Source organism: Somniosus microcephalus, chromosome 4 (assembly GCF_052327205.1).
Source record: "Somniosus microcephalus isolate GS21.2 chromosome 4, FLI_Smic_1.0, whole genome shotgun sequence".
Taxonomy (NCBI): domain Eukaryota; kingdom Metazoa; phylum Chordata; class Chondrichthyes; order Squaliformes; family Somniosidae; genus Somniosus; species Somniosus microcephalus.
This window is the reverse complement of record NC_140990.1, coordinates 344,205,604-344,229,167: the sequence shown is the minus strand read 5'-3', so window position 1 is coordinate 344,229,167 and position 23,564 is coordinate 344,205,604. Positions and strand designations below refer to the sequence as shown.

Sequence of the window (23,564 nt, the reverse complement as noted above, 5' to 3'; positions counted from 1 at the left end):
TCCACCAATTTTCGTGTCATCTGCAAATTTACTGATCATACTTCCTACATTCATATCTAAATCATTAACGTACACTACAAACAGCAAATGACCCAGCACCGATCCCTGTGGTACACCACTGGACACAGGCTTCCAGTCACAAAAACAACCGTCGACCATCACCCTCTGCCTCCTGCCACTAAGCCAATTTTGGATCAAATGTGCCAAATTGCCCTGGTATCCATGGGCTCTTACCTTCTTGACCAGTCTCCCATGTGGGACTTTGTCATTGGATGACATTGGATGATGAGATTAGTAATGAGATAAGTGCATTTAAAATTTAGAAAATGGGATATATTAATAAACTAATCAAACACAAAGAGGATAAAACCCCTGGTCCAAATGGATTGCATCGACGCATTTTAAAAGAATCTGGGGAAGAGATAGCAGAGGCATTACTACACATATTTAATAATTTGTTAGAAAAAAGGTATAGTGCCAGAGTACTGGCGGATAGCTAACGTAATGCCGATGTTTAAGAAGGGAAATAGAACATGTCCAGGGAATTATAGACCAGTCAGCTTAACATCAGTGGTAGAAAAAATAATGGAATCCCTACTAAAGGAGAAAATAGAAGAACATCTAGAAACCAAAAGTATAATAATGAATAGTCAGCATGGATTTCAAAAGGGAAAGTCTTGCTTGACCAACCTTACTGAATTTTTTAAAGAGATAACAGAGAGTAGACAATGGTAATGCAATAGATGTAATTTATCTATAGGCTTTCAGTATGGTACCCCATAATAGACTGATGAACAAGGTCAGAGAATGCGGAGTCAGGGGACAAGTAGCAGAATGGATTGTTGGCTGGCTTCAGGACAGAAAGCAGAGAGTGGGAGTAAAGGGTAGCTATTCACAGGGGCAGAAGGTGGGTAGTGGTGTTCCACAAGGATCAGTGCTGGGACCACTGCTGTTCACAATTTACATTAACGATTTACACTTTGGAATCAAAAACACAATTTCTAAATTTGCGGATGACACCAAATTGGGGGGGATAGTCAATACTGAGGAGGACTGCAACAAGTTACAGGAGAACATTAATAAACTTGAAGCAAGGGCATATAATTGGCAAATGAAGTTCAACGCAGATAAATGTGAGGTATTACATTTTGGTAGGAAGAATAGGGAGGTCACTGATCACTTGGAGGGTGCGAGTCTGGGTGGGGTAGAGGAACAAAGGGATCTCGGAGTACAAATACACAAATCACTAAAAGTTGTGACACAGGTTCGCAAGGCCATAAAAAAATAAACCAAGCACTCAGGTTTATTTCTAGAGGGATTGAATTGAAAAGTAGGGAAGTTATGCTAAACCTGTATCGAACCTTGGTTAGACCACACTTGGAGCACTGCGTACAGTTCTGGTCACCATATTATAAAAAGGATATAGAGGCACTGGAGAGGGTGCAGAGAAGATTTACAAGGATGATACCAGAAATGCGAGTGTATACATATCAGGAAAGGATGAACAGGCTGGGTCTCTTTTCTCTTGAAAACAGAAGGCTGAGGGGTGACCTAATAGAGGTCTTTAAAATGATGAAAGGTTTTGATAGAGTGGATACAGAGAGAGTGTTTCCACTTGTGGGGAAGAGCATAACTAGAGGCCATCAATATAAGATAGTCACCAAGAAATCCAATGGGGAATTCAGAAGAAACTTCTTTACCCAGAGAGTGGTGAGAATGTGGAACTCGCTACCACAGGGAGTGGTTGAAGCGAATAGTACAGATGCATTTAAGGGGAGGCTGGACAAGCATCTGAGGGAGAAGGGAATAGAGGGTTACGCTGATAGGTTTAGATGAGGAAAGACGGGAGGAGGCTCGAGTGGAGCATAAACTCCGGCATGGACTGGTTGGGCCGAATGGCCTGTTTCTGTGCCGTATATCCTGTGTAATCCTATGAATGCATATTTGTTGTAAATTATGTATTAATTCTTTAAATACTAGCCATTGCTTCTCTACCATCATACCTTTTAATGTAGTTTCCCAATCTACCTTAGCCAACTCGCCCCTCATACCTACGTAGTTTGCTTTGCTTAGGTTTAAGACCCTAGTTTCGGATTTAACTAAATCACTTTCAAACTTAATATAAAATTCTATCATATTATGGTCACTCTTCCCTAAAGGCCCCTTTACTACAAGGTTATTAATTAACCCTTTCTCATTGCATACTACTAGATCTAAAATAGCCTGTTCCCTAGTTGGTTCCTCAACATACTGATCTGGAAAACTATCTTGTATACATTCCATGAATTAATCTTCCACACTATTACTGCAAATTTGGTTTACCCAGTCTATATGTAGATTAAAGTCCCCCGTGATCACTGTATCACCCTTGTTACATGCGCCTCTAATTTCCTGATTTATACTTTGCTCTACATTATCTAATGAGAGGGAGGAGGGTCTAATGAGAGGGAGGAATTGAATGAAATCAGTATTTGTAGGGAAATGGTGTTAGGGAAATTGATGGGATTGAAGGCCAATAAATTCTCAGGGTCTGATAATCTACATCCCAGGGTACTTAAGGAAGTGGCCCTAGAAACAGTAGATGCATTGCTGGTCATCTTCCAAAATTCTATAGACTCCGGAACAGTTCCCATGGATTGGAGGATAGCTAATGTAACCCCACTATTTAAAAAGGGTGGTAGAGAGAAAACGGGGAATTATAGACTGGTAAGCTTGACATCGGTAGTGGGGAAAATGCTAGAGTCTATTATAAAAAATGTAATAGCAGAGCACTTGGAAAACAGTGACAGGATCGAACAAAGCCAACATGGATTTACAAAAGGTAAATCATGCTTGACTAATCTACTGGATTTTTTTGAGGATGTAACTGGTAAAATAGATAAGGGAGAATCAGTGGATGTGGTGTATTTGGACTTTCAGAAGGCTTTTGATAAGGTCCCGCATATAAGAGATTAGCGTGTAAAATTAAGGCACATGGGATTGGGGGCAAGGTATTGACTTGGATAGAGAACTGGTTGGCAGACAGAAAGCAAAGAGTTGGAATAAACGGGTCTTCTTCCGAGTGGCAGGCAGCGACTAGTGGGGTACCGCAGGGATCGGTCCTCGGACCCCAGCTATTCACAATATATATTAATGATCTGGATGAGGGAACTAGATGTAATATCTCCAAGTTTGCAGATGACACAAAGCTGGGTGGGCGTGTGTGCTGTGAGGAGAATGCCGAGAAACTCCAGGATGATTTGGACAGGTTGGGTGATTGGGCAGAAACATGGCAGATGCAGCATAACGTGGATAAATGTGAGGTTGTCCACTTTGATGGCAAAAACAGGAAGACAGATTAATATCTGAAAGGCAATAGATTGGGAGAAGGGGAAGTGCAACGAGACCTGGGTGTCCTTGTGCACCAGTCACTGAAGGTAAGCATGCAGGTGCAGCAGGCGGTTAAGAAGGCAAATGGTATGTTGGCCTTCGTAGCGAGAGGATTTGAGTACAGGAGCAAGGATGTCTTGCTGCAGTTGTACAGGGTCTTGGTGAGACCACACCTTGAGTATTGTGTGCAGTTTTGGTCGCCTTATCTGAGGAAGGATGTTCTTGCCATGGAGGGAGTGCAGCGAAGATTCACCAGACTGATACCTGGGATGGCAGGAATGACATATGAGGAGAGGTTGGGTCGATTGGGCTTATATGCGCTGGAGTTTAGAAAAATGAGAGGGGATCTCATTGAAACTTATAAAATTCTAACAGGACTAGACAGACTAGATGCAGGAAGGATGTTCCCGATGGCGGGGAGTCCAAAACCAGGGGTAACAGTCTAAAGATAAGGGGTAAGCCATTTAGGACAGAGAAGAGGAGGAATTTCTTCACCCAGAGAGTGGTGAACCTGTGGAATTCTCTACCACAGAAGGCAGTGGAGGCCAATTCATTAAATATATTCAAGAAGGAGTTCGATACATTTCTTGAGGCTAAAGGGATCAAGGGATATGGGGAGAAGGCAGGGACAGGGTACTGAAATGGATGATCAGCCATGATCTCATTGAATGGCGGAGCAGGCTCGAGGGGCCGAATGACCGACTCCTGCTCCTATCGTCTATGTTTCTATGAAAGGGCGGGGGAGTGGGATTAGCTGAAATGCTCTTGCAGAGAGCTGGCACGGGCTCGACGGGCTGAATGGCCTCCTTCTGTACTGTAACCATTCTATGATACCAGAACTGAGAAGTTATAACGATCAGGAAAGATTGAACGGGTGGGGGAGGGGAAGGTGGAGTGTTGATGGGGGAGGGGAGGGGACGGGGGGGGCGGAGTTAGAGCCTCTGCTCCCCAATAAACAGCCAAGAGACAATTACTCGAGCAGATTAGAGATCCTGTACTAATGGATGAAGGAGGTGCAGAGTGCACTTTACCTGATCAGACGGGAGTGGCGTCTCCAGACTCTCCTGATATCTGCAGGCAAAGGCAATGAAAAGTAAAAATGAATAACACCCGCTTCAATGACCCTGAAAGGAGCTTCCGACCCCATATCCACTGCATCGCCAAGACCGCCTAACTCCAACTCTGGAACATCGCCCGACTCCGCCCCTGCCTCAGCTCATCTGCTGCTGAAACCCCCATCCGCACCTTTGTTGCCTCTAGACTGGATTATTCCAACACCCTCCTGGCCGGGCTCTCATCTGCCACCCTAGATAAAGTTGAAGTCATCCAAAACCCGGCTGCCCGTGTCCTAACTCGCACCAAGTCCCGTTCTCTGATAGTCTAACACTGGGGGTCCGATAGTCTAACACTGGGGGTCCGATAGTCTAACACTGAGGGTCTGATAGTCTAACACTGGGGGTCCGATAGTCTAACACTGGGGGTCTGATAGTCTAACACTGGGGGTCCGATAGTCTAACACTGGGTGTCCGATAGTCTAACACTGGGGGTCCGATAGTCTAACACTGGGGGTCTGATAGTCTAACACTGGGGGTCTGATAGTCTAACACTGGGTGTCCGATAGTCTAACACTGGGGGTCCGATAGTCTAACACTGGGGGTCCGATAGTCTAACACTGAGGGTCTGATAGTCAAACACTGGGGGTCCGATAGTCTAACACTGGGGGTCTGATAGTCTAACACTGGGTGTCCGATAGTCTAACACTGGGGGTCTGATAGTCAAACACTGGGGGTCCGATAGTCTAACACTGGGGGTCCGATAGTCTAACACTGGGGGTCTGATAGTCTAACACTGGGGGTCTGATAGTCTAACACTGGGTGTCCGATAGTCTAACACTGGGGGTCTGATAGTCTAACACTGGGGGTCTGATAGTCTAACACTGGGTGTCCGATAGTCTAACACTGGGGGTCCGATAGTCTAACACTGGGGGTCCGATAGTCTAACACTGGGGGTCTGATAGTCTAACACTGGGGGTCTGATAGTCTAACACTGGGGGTCTGATAGTCTAACACTGGGTGTCCGATAGTCTAACACTGGGGGTCCGATAGTCTAACACTGGGGGTCTGATAGTCTAACACTGGGGGTCTGATAGTCTAACACTGGGTGTCCGATAGTCTAACACTGGGGGTCTGATAGTCTAACACTGGGGGTCTGATAGTCTAACACTGGGTGTCCGATAGTCTAACACTGGGGGTCCGATAGTCTAACACTGGGGGTCCGATAGTCTAACACTGGGGGTCTGATAGTCTAACACTGGGGGTCCGATAGTCTAACACTGGGGGTCCGATAGTCTAACACTGGGGGTCTGATAGTCTAACACTGGGGGTCTGATAGTCTAACACTGGGGGTCTGATAGTCTAACACTGGGGGTCTGATAGTCTAACACTGGGTGTCCGATAGTCTAACACTGGGGGTCCGATAGTCTAACACTGGGGGTCCGATAGTCTAACACTGGGGGTCCGATAGTCTAACACTGGGGGTCCGATAGTCTAACACTGGGGGTCCGATAGTCTAACACTGGGGGTCGGATAGTCTAACAGTGGGGGTCCGATAGACTAACACTGGGGGTCCGATAGTCTAACACTGGGAACAGAGTGTCCATTGTCCCAAGCTGTAGGCTGTGCACCTCTTTTCATCCTCACTCCGCAGTCTCTCGTCTTCCTCTGTCTTTCTCTTGCTGTCCTTCTCTTCCCGCCTCAGTCGATCCTCCTCCTCTCTCCTCCTCCGTTCTTCCTCCTCTCTCCTCCTCTGTTCTTCCTCCTCTTTGTTCTGTTCCTCTAATCGCCTCTTATCTCCCACGAGCCGCTGGAACAGACGGCGAGCAAGCTGCCCCCGGCGGTGCTTTTGGAAGACAATCGCGGCCGACCGTAAACGCACAAAGACATTTCGCCAGAAATGTGCTCGGTAATTCTTCTGAATAATCAGCAGGCTCGCGAGAACTTTCCGATAGTGTGTCCTAGAGTGGAAACAGGGGAAAGACAGAGAGTATTAGAGCAAAGAGTCCAACTGTACCCCAGTGAGAGTCAGTGTCTGTGGAACTGTACCCCAGTGAGAGTCAATGTCTGTGGAACTGTACCCCAGTGAGAGTCAATGTCTGTGGAACTGTACCCCAGTGAGAGTCAGTGTCTGTGGAACTGTACCCCAGTGAGAGTCAGTGTCTGTGGAACTGTACCCCAGTGAGAGTCAATGTCTGTGGAACTGTACCCCAGTGAGAGTCAATGTCTGTGGAACTGTACCCCAGTGAGAGTCAGTGCCTGTGGAACTGTATCCCAGTGAGAGTCAGTGTCTGTGGAACTGTACCCCAGTGAGAGTCAGTGCCTGTGGAACTGTATCCCAGTGAGAGTCAGTGTCTGTGGACACTGTTCTGTGTGTGTGTGTGCGAGGGACACTGTTCCGTGTGTGTGTGCGAGAGACATTGTTCCGTGTGTGTGTGTGCGAGGGACGCTGTTCCGTGTGTGTGCACGAGGGACGCTGTTCCGTGTGTGTGTGTGCGAGGGATGCTGTTCCATGAGTGTGCGCGAGGGACGCTGTTCCGTGAGTGTGCGTGAGGGACCCTGTTCTGTGTGTGTGTGCGAGGGACACTGTTCCGTGTGTGTGTGTGCGAGGGACGCTGTTCCGTGTGTGTGTGCGAGGGACGCTGTTCCGTGTGTGTGTGCGAGGGACGCTGTTCCGTGTGTGTGTGCGAGGGACGCTGTTCCGTGTGTGTGTGCGAGGGACGCTGTTCCGTGTGTGTGTGCGAGGGACGCTGTTCCGTGTGTGTGTGCGAGGGACGCTGTTCCGTGTGTGTGCGCGAGGGACCCTGTTCCGTGTGTGTGCGCGAGGGACACTGTTCCGTGTGTGCGCGAGGGACACTGTTCCGTGTGTGCGCGAGGGACACTGTTCCGTGTGTGCGCGAGGGACACTGTTCCGTGTGTGCGCGAGGGACACTGTTCCGTGTGTGCGCGAGGGACACTGTTCCGTGTGTGCGCGAGGGACACTGTTCCGTGTGTGCGCGAGGGACACTGTTCCGTGTGTGTGTGCGAGGGACACTGTTCCGTGTGTGTGCGAGGGACACTGTTCCATGTGTGTGTGTGCGAGGGACACTGTTCCATGTGTGTGTGTGCGAGGGACACTGTTCCGTGTGTGTGTGCGAGGGACACTGTTCCGTGTATGTGTGCGAGGGACACTGTTCTGTGTGTGTGTGCGAGGGACACTGTTCCGTGTGTGTGTGCGAGGGACACTGTTCCGTGTGTGTGTGCGAGGGACACTGTTCCGTGTGTGTGTGCGAGGGACACTGTTCCGTGTGTGTGTGCGAGGGACACTGTTCCGTGTGTGTGCGAGGGACTCTGCTCTGACCTTGTGATTGGGCTGGTACCTGTACAGGAAGCCATAGCTTGCACTGACCTTGCCCGGTAGCCCAGGATATGAGCTCGCAGAACCATGGCAGCTCCCTGCAGCTCCTCCGCTCGACCTTTCTCCAGTTTCTGTTCCAGGGCTTCCTTCAAAAAAACCTACAAGGAACGTCAGATAATCCACGATTTAGAGAAATGGGAAAGACTGTGCTGCATCTCTAAGCACCAGCATTCCTGAGAGACAGAGTGAGTGAGAGAGAGAGAGAGAGAGGGAGCAAGAGCGAGAGGGAGAGAAGGAGCGAGAGAGAGGGATGGAGCGAAACAGTGAGGGAGAGAGGGAGTGAGAGGGAGTGAGAGAGAGGGAGCAAGAGCGAGAGGGAGAGAAGGAGCGAGAGAGAGGGATGGAGCGAAACAGTGAGGGAGAGAGGGAGTGAGAGAGAGGGAGAGAGAGGGAGAGAAGGAGCGAGAGAGAGGGATGCAGCGAAACAGTGAGGGAGAGAGGGAGTGAGAGAGATGTTGGGCTGTGAGCAGTCTCCTGCTTTGCCTGCAGTCCGTGTGCACGGGTTAGTGCGAGGTTTTTTATCAGCTTGCTTTAACTAAATCCCCCAGCCGACAGCACAGGCTCGTAATCTCTTCAAAGAAGTGATTTAAAAAGTTGTGCCTGGCAGAGAGTCAAGGGTGTGTCTGCAATCTCTGCTTGTCCAGCCTGCCAAGGGGTTTGTAGAGATGGGGGTGGGTGGGGGATGGAACTTGCTCGCTTGTTCTCTTTAACCCTCTCTCTCTGAGAACAAGTGTATAAAGGGCCTTTTCTCTCATTGTTACGGAGCAAAGCTGGGACTCCCACTCACACTGATTACAGACAGTCAGTGTACCAAGCACCGTTGATTCACCCGCTCTCGCTCCGCCCCCCACCCACCACAGCCAATCCCGCTCCTCTTTAACCCCTTCAGTCCCAACTGGTTCCCTTAAAAACTTATAGTGAAGACTTTAGCTCAGTGTTTGCAGGAGTGAGGAAGTGAGAAGTGGAGAGTCGCACATCACATAAGATCACAGAATTATCTGGCAATGGGTTCAGTGCTCACATCTCACCCCTCACCTTTCACCCCACCCCATTCACCTTTCACCCTTCGCCCCACACCCCTCACCTTTCACCCCATAGGACTCAACCTTCACCCCACATCACTAACCCCCAGGCCACATTCTCCAATACCCTCACCCCACCCCTCAGCTGTAGTCCCACACCCCTCACTCAACTTTCAACCCTAACCTTTCACCCTCAGCCCACACCCCTCACCCCTCACCCTCTCCCCTCAGCCCTCACCCCTCAACCCTCACCTTTCAACCCTCCCCCATCCGGGTTTACAATAAACCCACAGCTGTACTGTAGTAAATAAAGCCGAGTGCTGGGACTGCTTGTATTCATATCCTTCCTGGAACTGAGAATCCTCAGGATCGCTCTTGTTTTGGAGCACAGCTGGAGTATAATTAGAAGCACAGCCGGCGTTCAGAGGAAGCTAGTCCCGTGACACAGTCAGTTCCAGGGACCCCTCACACACACTCACCTCATCCAATAAATATCATGAGATTAGATCCTGCACACATGAGGAATCGAAGGCCCACAGGAACAGGAGGAGGCCATTCAGCCCCTCGAACCTGATACATAGGAATAGGAGGAGGCCATTCAGCCCCTCGAGCCTGTTACACTGGAACAGGAGGAGGCCGTTCAGCCCCTCGAGCCCATTCAATGAGGTCATAGCTGATCTGCATCTTAACTCCATTTACCCGCTTTGGTTCCGTAACCCTTAATACCCTGACCCAACAGAAAGCTATCCACCACAATGTTAACATTTCCAATTGACCCCCAGCCTCAGTAGCCTTTTGGGGGAGAGAGTTCCAGATTTCCACTGCCCTTTGTGTGAAGAAGTGCTTCCTGACATCACCCCTGAATGGCCAGGCTCTAATTTGAAGGTTCTGCCCCCTTGTTCTGGACTCCCCCCACCAGAGGAAATAGTTTCTCTCTCTCGACCCGATCAACTCCTTTAATCATCTTAAACACCTCGATCAGATCACCCCTTAATCTTCTAAACTCAAGGGAATACAAGCCCAGTCTGTGCAACCTGGCCTCGGAATTTAACCCTTTTAGCCCCGGTATCAGTCTGGTGAATCTGCGCTGCCCCCCCACCACCCCCCCCCCCCGGCAAGGCCGATATACCCTTCCTGAGAGGCGGGGCCCAGGACTGAGCGCAGTCGCTCCAGACAAGGGTCTGACCAGAGCTTTCTATAAACTGGAACATCACTTCCTCCCCTCTGGGTTCCAGCCCCCTGAGATAAAGGCCAACATCCCATTCGCCCTTTGAATTATTAAAAGGCGGCAGGAGGGTCATTCAGAGGAGAAAAGGACAATGAGAATCCCCACAGCACCTCGCCATAACTGCACCCCTTTCATAACCCTGGCCTCACTGTACAGCTGAGATTGGGCCTAGGTACCTATCACAGACACTGACTCTCACTGGGGTACAGTTTCACAGACACTGACTCTCACTGGGGTACAGTTCCACAGACACTGACTCTCACTGGGGTACAGTTCCACAGACACTGACTCTCACTTGGGTACAGTTCCACAGACACTGACTCTCACTGGGGTACAGTTCCACAGACACTGACTCTCACTGGGGTACAGTTCCACAGACACTGACTCTCACTGGGGTACAGTTCCACAGACACTGACTCTCACTGGGGTACAGTTCCACAGACACTGACTATCACTGGGGTACAGTTCCACAGGCACTGACTCGCACTGGGGTACAGTTCCACAGACACTGACTCTCACTGGGGTACAGTTCCACAGACACTGACTTTCACTGGGGTACAGTTCCACAGACACTGACTCTCACTGGGGTACAGTTCCACAGACACTGACTATCACTGGGGTACAGTTCCACAGGCACTGACTCGCACTGGGGTACAGTTCCACAGACACTGACTCTCACTGGGGTACAGTTCCACAGACACTGACTCTCACTGGGGTACAGTTCCACAGACACTGACTTTCACTGGGGTACAGTTCCACAGACACTGACTCTCACTGGGGTACAGTTCCACAGACACTGACTCTCACTGGGGTACAGTTCCACAGACACTGACTCTCACTGGGGTACAGTTCCACAGACACTGACTCTCACTGGGGTACAGTTCCACAGACACTGACTCTCAGTGGGGTACAGTTCCACAGACACTGACTCTCACTGGGGTACAGTTCCACAGTCACTGAATCGGTGAGGGATGATAAGGGTTAATGAGGATGACCTTTATGTTGCATTTGCTGTTCTCGACCTCTCACCTCTGCCCTTGAAGGTACAATGGGCTGCCTTCATTCAGAAATGGGAGCCCAGCACTTTTTAATCTGCTCCTGCTCCGCTTTAACCTGTTACCACTTTACTCCACGCTCGGCTCTGAATCCTCTTCTGCCCAGTCCCCGCCTTCTGCCCCTGCGTACGCAGCCTCTCCTGGCTCTGTAGCTCCCGTCGTGTATAGAGGGGCTCCTCAATGCCTGCAATGGTCTCTGAGCAGGAAGGACGGGGATCGCAGAACCTGAACCGTAACCTGAACCCTAACCTTAAACCTCACGCTAACCCAAACCATAACCCTAACTCTATCCTTAAGCCTAACCGTAACCCTAACCTCAACTTAACCCTAATTCTTACCATAACCATGACATTAACCCTTACATTAACCTTAACCTGAAGCCTAAAGCTAACCCTAACTGTAACCCTAACCCGAAACATAAGCTACCGTATACCAAACCCCATCCCCAAACCAAACTCGAACCTTAATCCTAACCCTAACTTTAACCATAACCCTATCCTTAACTCAAATCTTAACCCAAACCCTAACCTTAATCCTACTCCTAAACACAAATCCAAATCCTAATGCAGCTGGGGAGCAGGGAGGGTGGGGCTGGGCAGCAAGGTTTGGGGGGGAGTGGGGTCGGAGGGTTTGCGGGGGAGCAGGGAGGGTTCGGGGGGGTGGGTCGGAGGGTTCGGGGGGGTGGGTCGGAGGGTTTGGGGGGGAGCAGGGAGGGTTTGGGGAGGTGGGTCGGAGGGTTTGGGGAGGTGGGTCGGAGGGTTTCGGGGGGAGCAGAGAGGGTTTGGGGAGGTGGGTCGGAGGGTTTCGGGGGGAGCAGGGAGGGTTGGGGGTGGGTCGGAGGGTTTGGGGGGGTGGGTCGGAGGGTTTGGGGGGGAGCAGGGAGGGTTTGGGGAGGTGGGTCGGAGGGTTTCGGGGGGAGCAGAGTCGGAGGGTTTCGGGGGGAGCAGGGAGGGTTGGGGGTGGGTCGGAGGGTTTGGGGGGGTGGGTCGGAGGGTTTGGGGGGGTGGGTCGGAGGGTTTGGGGGGAGCAGGGAGGGTTGGGGGGTGGGTCGGAGGGTTTGGGGAGGGGGAGCAGGGAGGTGGGGTAAGTGGCTGAAAAGGCCGCCTGGACTTTCTGCTGCTCCCTGACAGATGCCCTCCCGCAAGAAATGCAAAATGACTAAAACCCCATTCCTCCGGAGAGCCGCCAAGGCGTTGGAGAAACCTGCGGGAAAGTGCGACGGTGACGCTGCGACGGGGTCGGTGTGACGGGACAGAGTGCCGAGGACGGTCTGACGGGGTCGGTGTGAAGGGGGCGGTGTGAAGGGGGCGGAGTGACGGGGACGGTGTGACGGGGGCGGTGTGACGGGGGCGGTGTGACGGGGGCGGAGTGACGGGGGCGGAGTGACGGGGACGGTGTGAAGGGGACGGAGTGACGGGGACGGTGTGACGGGGACGGTGTGACGGGGACGGTGTGACGGGGACGGTGTGAGGGGGACGGTGTGACGGGACGGTGTGACGGGGACGGTGTGAAGGGGACGGTGTGACGGGACAGAGTGACGGGGACGGTGTGACGGGGACGGTGTGACGGGACAGAGTGACGGGGACGGTGTGACGGGGACGGTGTGACGGGGACGGTGTGAAGGGGACGGTGTGAAGGGGACGGTGTGACGGGGACGGTGTGAAGGGGACGGTGTGAAGGGGCGGTGTGAAGGGGGCGGTGTGAAGGGGGCGGTGTGAAGGGGGCGGTGTGAAGGGGGCGGTGTGAAGGGGGCGGTGTGACGGGAACGGTGTGACGGGACAGAGTGACGGGGACGGTGTGAAGGGGACGGTGTGAAGGGGACGGTGTGAAGGGGACGGTGTGAAGGGGACGGTGTGAAGGGGACGGTGTGAAGGGGACGGTGTGACGGGGACGGTGTGACGGGGACGGTGTGACGGGGACGGTGTGACGGGGACGGTGTGACGGGGACGGTGTGACGGGGACGGTGTGACGCGGACGGTGTGACGGGGACGGTGTGACGGGGACGGTGTGAAGGGACGGGGACGGTGCGACGGGGACGGTGCGACGGGGACGGTGCGACGGGGACGGTGCGACGGGGACGGTGCGACGGGGACGGTGCGACGGGGACGGTGACGGTGCGACGGGGACGGTGTGACCGGAACGGTGTGACGGGGACGGTGTGACGGGGACGGTGTGAACGGGACGGTGTGGCGGGGACGGTGTGACGGGGACGGTGTGAGGGGGACGGTGTGACGGGGACGGTGTGACGGGGACGGTGTGAGGGGGACGGTGTGAGGGGGACGGTGTGAGGGGGACGGTGTGACGGGGACGGTGTGACGGGGACGGTGTGAAGGGGACGGTGTGAAGGGGACGGTGTGAGTGGGACGGTGTGACGGGGACGGTGTGACGGGGACGGTGTGACGGGGACTGTGTGACGGGGACTGTGTGACGGGGACGGTGTGACGGGGACGGTGTGACGGGGACGGTGTGACGGGACAGAGTGACGGGGACGGTGTGACGGGGACGGTGTGACGGGGACGGTGTGACGGGAACGGTGTGAGGGGGACGGTGTGAGGGGGACGGTGTGAGGGGGACGGTGTAACGGGGACGGTGTGACGCGGACGGCGTGATGGGGACGGTGACCTCATGACACGGACGGTGTGATGGGGACGGTGGGACTGTGTAAAGGGGACGGCGTGAAGGGGACGGTATGACGGGGCAGTGCAACATGGACAGCGTGATGGGGACGGTGACCTCGTGACATGGACGGTGTGACGCGGATGGTGTGAGGGGGACGGTGTGACGGGGATGGTGTGACGGGGACGGTGTGACACAGATGGTGTGAGGGGGACGGTGTGACAGGGACAGTGGGACATTGACGGTGTGACGCGGACGGTGTGATGGGGATGGTGTGACGGGGACGGTGTGACACAGATGGTGTGACACGGACGGTGTGAGGGGGACGGTGTGACGGGTCCGGCGACGGCGTGACGGGTCCGGCGACGGCGTGACAGGGACGGCGTGACGGGGACGGTGTGACGGGGACGGTGTGACGGGGACGGCGTGACGGGACCAGCGACGGCGTGACGGGGACGGTGTGACGGGGACGGTGTGACGGGGATGGCGTGACGGGACCAGCGACGGCGTGATGCGGATGGTGTGACTGGGCCGGCGACGGCGTGATGCAGATGGCGTGACGGGGATGGTGTGACGGGGCCGGCGACGGCGTGACACGGACGGTGTGATGGGGACGGCGTGATGCGGACGGCGTGATGCGGGCGACGTGACGGGGACGGCGTGACGGGGACGGTGCGACGGTGTGACGCGGACGGCGTGACACGGGCGGTGTGACAGGGTGAAGGGGACAGCGTGACGGGGACGATGTGACGGGGACAGTATGACGGGACAGCGTGACGGGGGTGGTGTGGTGGGGATGGTGTAACGGGGACGGTGTGACGGGGACAGTGTGATGGGGACGGTGCGAAGGGGACGGCGTGACGGGGACGGTGTGACGGGGACGGTGTGACGGACAGTGTGACGCGGACGGTGTGATGGGGATGGTGTGAAGGGGACGGTGTGACGGGGACGGTGTGAAGGGGACGGTGTGAAGGGGATGGTGTGACGCGGACAGAGTGACGGGGACGGTGTGACGGGACAGAGTGACGGGGACGGTGTGACGGGGACGGTGTGAAGGGGACGGTGTGAAGGGGACGGTGTGAAGGGGACGGTGTGACGGGGACGGTTTGAAGGGGGCGGTGTGACGGGGACGGTGTGACGGGGACGGGACAGAGTGACGGGGACGGTTTGACGGGGACGGTGTGACGGGGACGGTGTGACGCGGACGGTGTGACGGGGACGGTGGGACGGTGACGGTGTGAAGTGACGGGGACGGTGTGACGGGGACGGTGCGACGGGGACGGTGCGACGGGGACGGTGCGAAGGGGACGGTGCGACCGGGACGGTGCGACGGGGACGGTGCGACGGGGACGGTGTGAACGGGACGGTGTGGCGGGGACGGTGTGACGGGGACGGTGTGAGGGGGACGGTGTGACGGGGACGGTGTGAAGGGGACGGTGTGAAGGGGACGGTGTGAGTGGGACGGTGTGACGGGGACGGTGTGACGGGGACGGTGTGACGGGGACTGTGTGACGGGGACGGTGTGACGGGGACGGTGTGACGGGACAGAGTGACGGGGACGGTGTGACGGGGACGGTGTGACGGGGACGGTGTGACGGGAACGGTGTGACGGGGACGGTGTGAGGGGGACGGTGTAACGGGGACGGTGTGACGCGGACGGCGTGATGGGGACGGTGACCTCATGACACGGACGGTGTGATGGGGACGGTGGGACTGTGTAAAGGGGACGGCGTGAAGGGGACGGTATGACGGGGCAGTGCAACATGGACAGCGTGATGGGGACGGTGACCTCGTGACATGGACGGTGTGACGCGGATGGTGTGAGGGGGACGGTGTGACGGGGATGGTGTGACGGGGACGGTGTGACACAGATGGTGTGAGGGGGACGGTGTGACAGGGACAGTGGGACATTGACGGTGTGACGCGGACGGTGTGATGGGGATGGTGTGACGGGGACGGTGTGACACAGATGGTGTGACACGGACGGTGTGAGGGGGACGGTGTGACGGGTCCGGCGACGGCGTGACGGGTCCGGCGACGGCGTGACGGGGACGGCGTGACGGGGACGGTGTGACGGGGACGGTGTGACGGGGATGGCGTGACGGGACCAGCGACGGCGTGACGGGGACGGTGTGACGGGGACGGTGTGACGGGGATGGCGTGACGGGACCAGCGACGGCGTGATGCGGATGGTGTGACTGGGCCGGCGACGGCGTGATGCAGATGGCGTGACGGGGATGGTGTGACGGGGCCGGCGACGGCGTGACACGGACGGTGTGATGGGGACGGCGTGATGCGGACGGCGTGATGCGGGCGACGTGACGGGGACGGCGTGACGGGGACGGTGCGACGGTGTGACGCGGACGGCGTGACACGGACGGTGTGACAGGGTGAAGGGGACAGCGTGACGGGGACGATGTGACGGGGACAGTATGACGGGACAGCGTGACGGGGGTGGTGTGGTGGGGATGGTGTGACGGGGACGGTGTGACGGGGACAGTGTGATGGGGACGGTGCGAAGGGGACGGCGTGACGGGGACGGTGTGACGGGGACGGTGTGACGGACAGTGTGACGCGGACGGTGTGATGGGGATGGTGTGAAGGGGACGGTGTGACGGGGACGGTGTGAAGGGGACGGTGTGAAGGGGATGGTGTGACGCGGACAGTGGGACGGGGACGGTGGGACGGTGTGACGGGGACGGTGTGATGGGGACAGTGTGACGTGGAGGGCGTGACGGGGAGGTCGTGACGGGGACGGTGTGACGGGGAAGGTGTGACGGGGACGGTGTGAAGGGGATGGTGTGAAGGGGACGGTGTGAAGGGGACAGTGTGAAGGGGACGGTGTGACGCGGACGGTGGGACGGGGACGGTGGGAAGGGGACGGTGTGACGCGGACAGTGTGACGGGGACGGTGGGCCGGTGTGACGGGGACGGTGTGATGGGGACAGTGTGACGTGGAGGGCGTGACGGGGAGGTCGTGACAGGGGCGGCGTGACGGGGACTGCGTGACGGGGACGGTGCGATGGCGATGGTGCGACACGGATGGTGCGACGGGGACGGTGCTACCCGGACGGTGCGACACGGACAGTGCGACACAGACGGTGCGACAGGGTGTAGGGGAAGGCGTGACGGGGACGGTGTGATGGGGACGGCGTGACGGGGACGGCGTGACAGGGACGGTGTGAAGGGGACGGCGTGACGGGACGGTGTGTTGGGGACGTTGTGACGGGCACGGTGTGAAGGGGATGGCGTGACGGGGACGGTGTGACGGGGACAGTGGGACATTGACGGTGTGACGCGGACGGTGTGGCGCGGACGGTGTGGCACGGACGGTGTGACGGGGACGGCGTGACGGGGACGGCGTGACGGGGACGGCGTGACGGGGACGGCGTGACGGGGACGGCGTGACGGGGACGGCGTGACGGGGACAATGTGACTGGACGGTGTGAAGGGGACAGCGTGACGGGGACGGCGTGATGCGGACGGTGTGACGGGGATGGTGTGAAGGGGACGGTGGGACGGGGATGGTGTGAAGGGGATGGTGTGAAGGGGACGGCGTGACGGGGACAGTGTGACGGGGACGGTGTGAAGGGGACAGCGTGACGGGGACGGTGTGATGGGGACGGTGTGACGGGGACAGAGGGAGATTGATGATGTGATGCGGACAGTGTGACGCGGACGGTGTGTCGGGGACGGTGTGACAGTGATGGCGTGACGCGGATGGTGTGACGGGGACGGTGTGACGGGGACAGTGGGACATTGACGGTGTGATGCGTACGGTGTGACGGGGACGGCGTGACGGGGACAGCGTGACGGGACCGTGTGACGGGGAGGGCGTGACGGGGAGGGCGTGACGGGGAGGGCGTGACGGGGAGGGCGTGACGGGGAGGGCGTGACGGGGAGGGCGTGACGGGGAGGGCGTGACGGGGAGGGCGTGACGGGGGGGCGTGACGGGGGGGGCGTGACGGGGAGGGCGTGACGGGGACGGTGTGAAGGGAACGGTGTGAAGGGAACGGTGTGACGGGGGCGGTGGGACGGTGTGACAGGGATGGTGTGACGGGGACAGTGTGACGGGGAGGGCGTGACGGGGAGGGCGTGACGGGGAGGGCGTGACGGGGAGGGCGTGACGAGGAGGGTGTGACGGGGAGGGCGTGACGGGGACGGTGCGATGGGGATGGTGCAAAACAGATGGTGCGACGGGGACGGTGTGACACGGACAGTGCGACACGGATGGTGCGACACGGACGGTGTGACAGGGTGCAGGGGAAGGCGTGACGGGGACGGTGTGATGGGGACGGTGTGAAGGGGACGGCGTGACGGGACGGCGTGACGGGACGGCGTGATGGGGACGGCGTGATGGGGACGGTGTGAAGGGGACGGCGTGACGGGGACGGCGTGACGGGGACAGTGGGACATTGACGGTGTGACGCGGACGGTGTGGCGGGGACGGCGTGACGGGGACGGCGTGACGGGGACAATGTGACTGGACGGTGTGAAGGGGACGGCGTGACGGGGACGGCGTGACGTGGACGGCGTGATGCGGACGGTGCGACGGGGATGGTGCGAAGGGGACGGTGGGACGGGGACGGTGTGACGGGGACGGAGTGACGGGGACGGTGTGACGGGGGCGGAGTGACGGGGGCGGAGTGACGGGGACGGTGTAAAGGGGACGGTGTGAAGGGGACGGTGTGACGGGGACGGTGTGACGGGGACGGCGTGACGGGACGGAGTGACGGGGACGGTGTGACGGGGACGGTGTTACGGGGACGGTGTGACGGGACAGAGTGACGGGGACGGTGTGACGAGGACGGTGTGACGGGGACGGTGTGACGGGGACGGTGTGAAGGGGACGGTGTGACGGGGACGGTGTGAAGGGGACGGTGTGAAGGGGACGGTGTGACGGGGACGGTGTGAAGGGGGCGGTGTGAAGGGGGCGGTGTGACGGGGACGGTGTGACGGGAACGGTGTGACGGGAACGGTGTGACGGGACGGAGTGACGGGGACGGTGTGACGGGGACGGTGTGAAGGGGACGGTGTGAAGGGGACGGGGACGGTGTGACGGGGACGGTGTGACGGGGACGGTGTGACGGGACAGAGTGACGGGGACGGTGTGAAGGGGACGGTGTGAAGGGGACGGTGTGAAGGGGACGGTGACGGTGTGACGGGGACGGTGTGACGGGACAGAGTGACGGGGACGGTGTGAAGGGGACGGTGTGAAGGGGACGGTGACGGTGTGACGGGGACGGTGTGACGGGACAGAGTGACGGGGACGGTGTGACGGGGACGGTGTGAAGGGGACGGTGTGACGGGGACGGTTTGAAGGGGACAGTGGGACATTGACGGTGTGACGCGGACGGTGTGGCACGGACGGTGTGACGGGGACGGCGTGACGGGGACGGCGTGACGGGGACGGCGTGACGGGGACAATGTGACTGGACGGTGTGAAGGGGACAGCATGATGGGGACGGCGTGATGCGGACGGTGTGATGCGGACGGTGTGACGGGGATGGTGTGAAGGGGACGGTGGGACGGGGATGGTGTGAAGGGGACGGTGTGAAGGGGACGGCGTGACGGGGACAGTGTGACGGGGACGGTGTGAAGGGGACGGCGTGACGGGGACGGTGTGACGGGGACGGCGTGACGGGGACAGAGGGAGATTGATGATGTGACGCGGACGGTGTGACGCGGACGGTGTGTCGGGGATGGTGTGACAGTGATGGCGTGACGGGGATGGTGTGACGGGGACGGTGTGACGGGGACAGTGGGACATTGACGGTGTGATGCGTACGGTGTGACGGGGACGGCGTGACGGGGACAGCGTGACGGGACCGTGTGACGGGGACGGTGTGACGCGGACGGTGTGACGGGGACGGTGTGACGGGGACGGTGTGACGGGGACAGCATGATGGGGACGGTGGGACGCGGACGGCGACCTCATGACACAGACGGTGTGATGGGGACGGCGGGACGGGGGCGACATGGACAGCATGGCGCGGACGGTGTGACAGGGACGGTGTGAAGGGGACGGCGTGACGGGGACGGCGTGACGGGGACGGCGTGACGGGGACGGCGTGACGGGGACGGCGTGACGGGGAGGGCGTGACGGGGAGGGCGTGACGGGGAGGGCGTGACGGGGAGGGCGTGACGGGGAGGGCGTGACGGGGAGGGCGTGACGGGGAGGGCGTGACGGGGAGGGCGTGACGGGGGGGCGTGACGGGGGGGCGTGACGGGGGGGCGTGACGGGGGGGCGTGAAGGGGACGGTGTGACGGAGACGGTGTGAAGGGAACGGTGTGATGCGGACGGTGGGACGGTGTGACGGGGATGCTGTGATGGGGACAGTGTGACGGGGAGGGCGTGACGGGGAGGGCGTGACGGGGAGGGCGTGACGGGGAGGGCGTGACGGGGACGGTGCGATGGGGATGGTGCAAAACAGATGGTGCGACGGGGACGGTGTGACACGGACAGTGCGACACGGATGGTGCGACACGGATGGTACGACACGGACGGTGTGACAGGGTGCAGGGGAAGGCGTGACGGGGATGGTGTGATGGGGACGGCATGACGGGGACGGCGTGATGGGGACGGTGTGAAGGGGACAGCGTGACGGGGACAGAGGGAGATTGATGATGTGACGCGGACGGTGTGACGGGGACGGTGTGACGGTGATGGCGTGACGGGGACGGTGTGACGGGGACAGTGGGACATTGACGGTGTGATGCGTACGGTGTGACGGGGACGGCGTGACGGGGACAGTGTGACGGGACCGTGTGATGGGGACGGTGTGACGCGGACGGTGTGACAGGGATGGTGTGACGCGGACGGTGTGAAGGGGACGGTGTGAAGGGGACGGTGTGAAGGGGACGGTGTGACGGGGACGGTGTGACGGGGACGGTGTGACGGGGACGGCATGATGGGGACGGTGGGACGGGGACGGCGACCTCGTGACACAGACAGTGTAATGGGGACGGCGGGACGGGGGCGACATGGACAGCATGACGCGGACGGTGTGACAGGGACGGTGTGATGGGGATGGTGTGACGGGGACAGTGTGATGGGGATGGCGTGAAGGGGACGGTGTGACAGGGACGGTGTGACAGGGACGGTGTGACGGGGACGGTGTGACAGGGACAGTGTGACGCGGACGGTGTGATGGGGATGGCGTGAAGGGGACGGCGTGACGGGGACGGTGTGACGGGGACGGTGTGAAGGGAACGGTGTGAAGGGAACGGTGTGACGGGGGCGGTGGGACGGTGTGACAGGGATGGTGTGACGGGGACAGTGTGACGGGGAGGGCGTGACGGGGAGGGCGTGACGGGGAGGGCGTGACGGGGAGGGCGTGACGAGGAGGGTGTGACGGGGAGGGCGTGACGGGGACGGTGCGATGGGGATGGTGCAAAACAGATGGTGCGACGGGGACGGTGTGACACGGACAGTGCGACACGGATGGTGCGACACGGACGGTGTGACAGGGTGCAGGGGAAGGCGTGACGGGGACGGTGTGATGGGGACGGTGTGAAGGGGACGGCGTGACGGGACGGCGTGACGGGACGGCGTGATGGGGACGGCGTGATGGGGACGGTGTGAAGGGGACGGCGTGACGGGGACGGCGTGACGGGGACAGTGGGACATTGACGGTGTGACGCGGACGGTGTGGCGGGGACGGCGTGACGGGGACGGCGTGACGGGGACAATGTGACTGGACGGTGTGAAGGGGACGGCGTGACGGGGACGGCGTGACGTGGACGGCGTGATGCGGACGGTGCGACGGGGATGGTGCGAAGGGGACGGTGGGACGGGGACGGTGTGACGGGGACGGAGTGACGGGGACGGTGTGACGGGGGCGGAGTGACGGGGGCGGAGTGACGGGGACGGTGTGAAGGGGACGGTGTGAAGGGGACGGTGTGACGGGGACGGTGTGACGGGGACGGCGTGACGGGACGGAGTGACGGGGACGGTGTGACGGGGACGGTGTGACGGGGACGGTGTTACGGGGACGGTGTGACGGGACAGAGTGACGGGGACGGTGTGACGGGGACGGTGTGACGGGGACGGTGTGACGGGGACGGTGTGAAGGGGACGGTGTGAAGGGGACGGTGTGACGGGGACGGTGTGAAGGGGACGGTGTGAAGGGGACGGTGTGACGGGGACGGTGTGAAGGGGGCGGTGTGAAGGGGGCGGTGTGACGGGGACGGTGTGACGGGAACGGTGTGACGGGAACGGTGTGACGGGACGGAGTGACGGGGACGGTGTGACGGGGACGGTGTGAAGGGGACGGTGTGAAGGGGACGGGGACGGTGTGACGGGGACGGTGTGACGGGGACGGTGTGACGGGACAGAGTGACGGGGACGGTGTGAAGGGGACGGTGTGAAGGGGACGGTGTGAAGGGGACGGTGACGGTGTGACGGGGACGGTGTGACGGGACAGAGTGACGGGGACGGTGTGAAGGGGACGGTGTGAAGGGGACGGTGACGGTGTGACGGGGACGGTGTGACGGGACAGAGTGACGGGGACGGTGTGACGGGGACGGTGTGAAGGGGACGGTGTGACGGGGACGGTTTGAAGGGGACAGTGGGACATTGACGGTGTGACGCGGACGGTGTGGCACGGACGGTGTGACGGGGACGGTGTGACGGGGACGGCGTGACGGGGACGGCGTGACGGGGACGGCGTGACGGGGACAATGTGACTGGACGGTGTGAAGGGGACAGCATGATGGGGACGGCGTGATGCGGACGGTGTGATGCGGACGGTGTGACGGGGATGGTGTGAAGGGGACGGTGGGACGGGGATGGTGTGAAGGGGATGGTGTGAAGGGGACGGCGTGACGGGGACAGTGTGACGGGGACGGTGTGAAGGGGACGGCGTGACGGGGACGGTGTGACGGGGACGGTGTGACGGGGACAGAGGGAGATTGATGATGTGACGCGGACGGTGTGACGCGGACGGTGTGTCGGGGATGGTGTGACAGTGATGGCGTGACGGGGATGGTGTGACGGGGACGGTGTGACGGGGACAGTGGGACATTGACGGTGTGATGCGTACGGTGTGACGGGGACGGCGTGACGGGGACAGCGTGACGGGACCGTGTGACGGGGACGGTGTGACGCGGACGGTGTGACGGGGACGGTGTGACGGGGACGGTGTGACGGGGACAGCATGATGGGGACGGTGGGACGGGGACGGCGACCTCATGACACAGACGGTGTGATGGGGACGGCGGGACGGGGGCGACATGGACAGCATGGCGCGGACGGTGTGACAGGGACGGTGTGATGGGGATGGCGTGAAGGGGACGGCGTGACGGGGACGGTGTGACGGGGACGGTGTGACGGGGACGGCGTGACGGGGACGGCGTGACGGGGAGGGCGTGACGGGGAGGGCGTGACGGGGAGGGCGTGACGGGGAGGGCGTGACGGGGGGGCGTGACGGGGGGGCGTGACGGGGGGGCGTGAAGGGGACGGTGTGACGGGGACGGTGTGAAGGGAACGGTGTGATGCGGACGGTGGGACGGTGTGACGGGGATGCTGTGATGGGGACAGTGTGACGGGGAGGGCGTGACGGGGAGGGCGTGACGGGGAGGGCGTGACGGGGAGGGCGTGACGGGGAGGGCGTGACGGGGACGGTGCGATGGGGATGGTGCAAAACAGATGGTGCGACGGGGACGGTGTGACACGGACAGTGCGACACGGATGGTGCGACACGGATGGTACGACACGGACGGTGTGACAGGGTGCAGGGGAAGGCGTGACGGGGATGGTGTGATGGGGACGGCGTGACGGGGACGGCGTGATGGGGACGGTGTGAAGGGGACGGCGTGACGGGA

The 23,564-nt window shown here is 59.2% G+C and overlaps 1 protein-coding gene across 1 annotated transcript in view; it reads right to left on the bottom strand.

Moving 5' to 3' along the window:
- The window catches only part of LOC147120733 (unconventional myosin-X-like), a 79,106-nt gene that overhangs the window by 38,321 nt on the left and 17,221 nt on the right, over nucleotides 1-23,564 (bottom strand). Inside the window, exons 3-5 of the mRNA XM_085984246.1 lie at nucleotides 7,810-7,916; nucleotides 6,053-6,382; nucleotides 4,401-4,440 (exon numbers count right to left, since the gene is read on the bottom strand). Coding sequence (XP_085840372.1) covers nucleotides 4,401-4,440; nucleotides 6,053-6,382; nucleotides 7,810-7,916 — 477 coding nt within the window. The remainder of the gene's footprint in view (nucleotides 1-4,400; nucleotides 4,441-6,052; nucleotides 6,383-7,809; nucleotides 7,917-23,564) is intronic.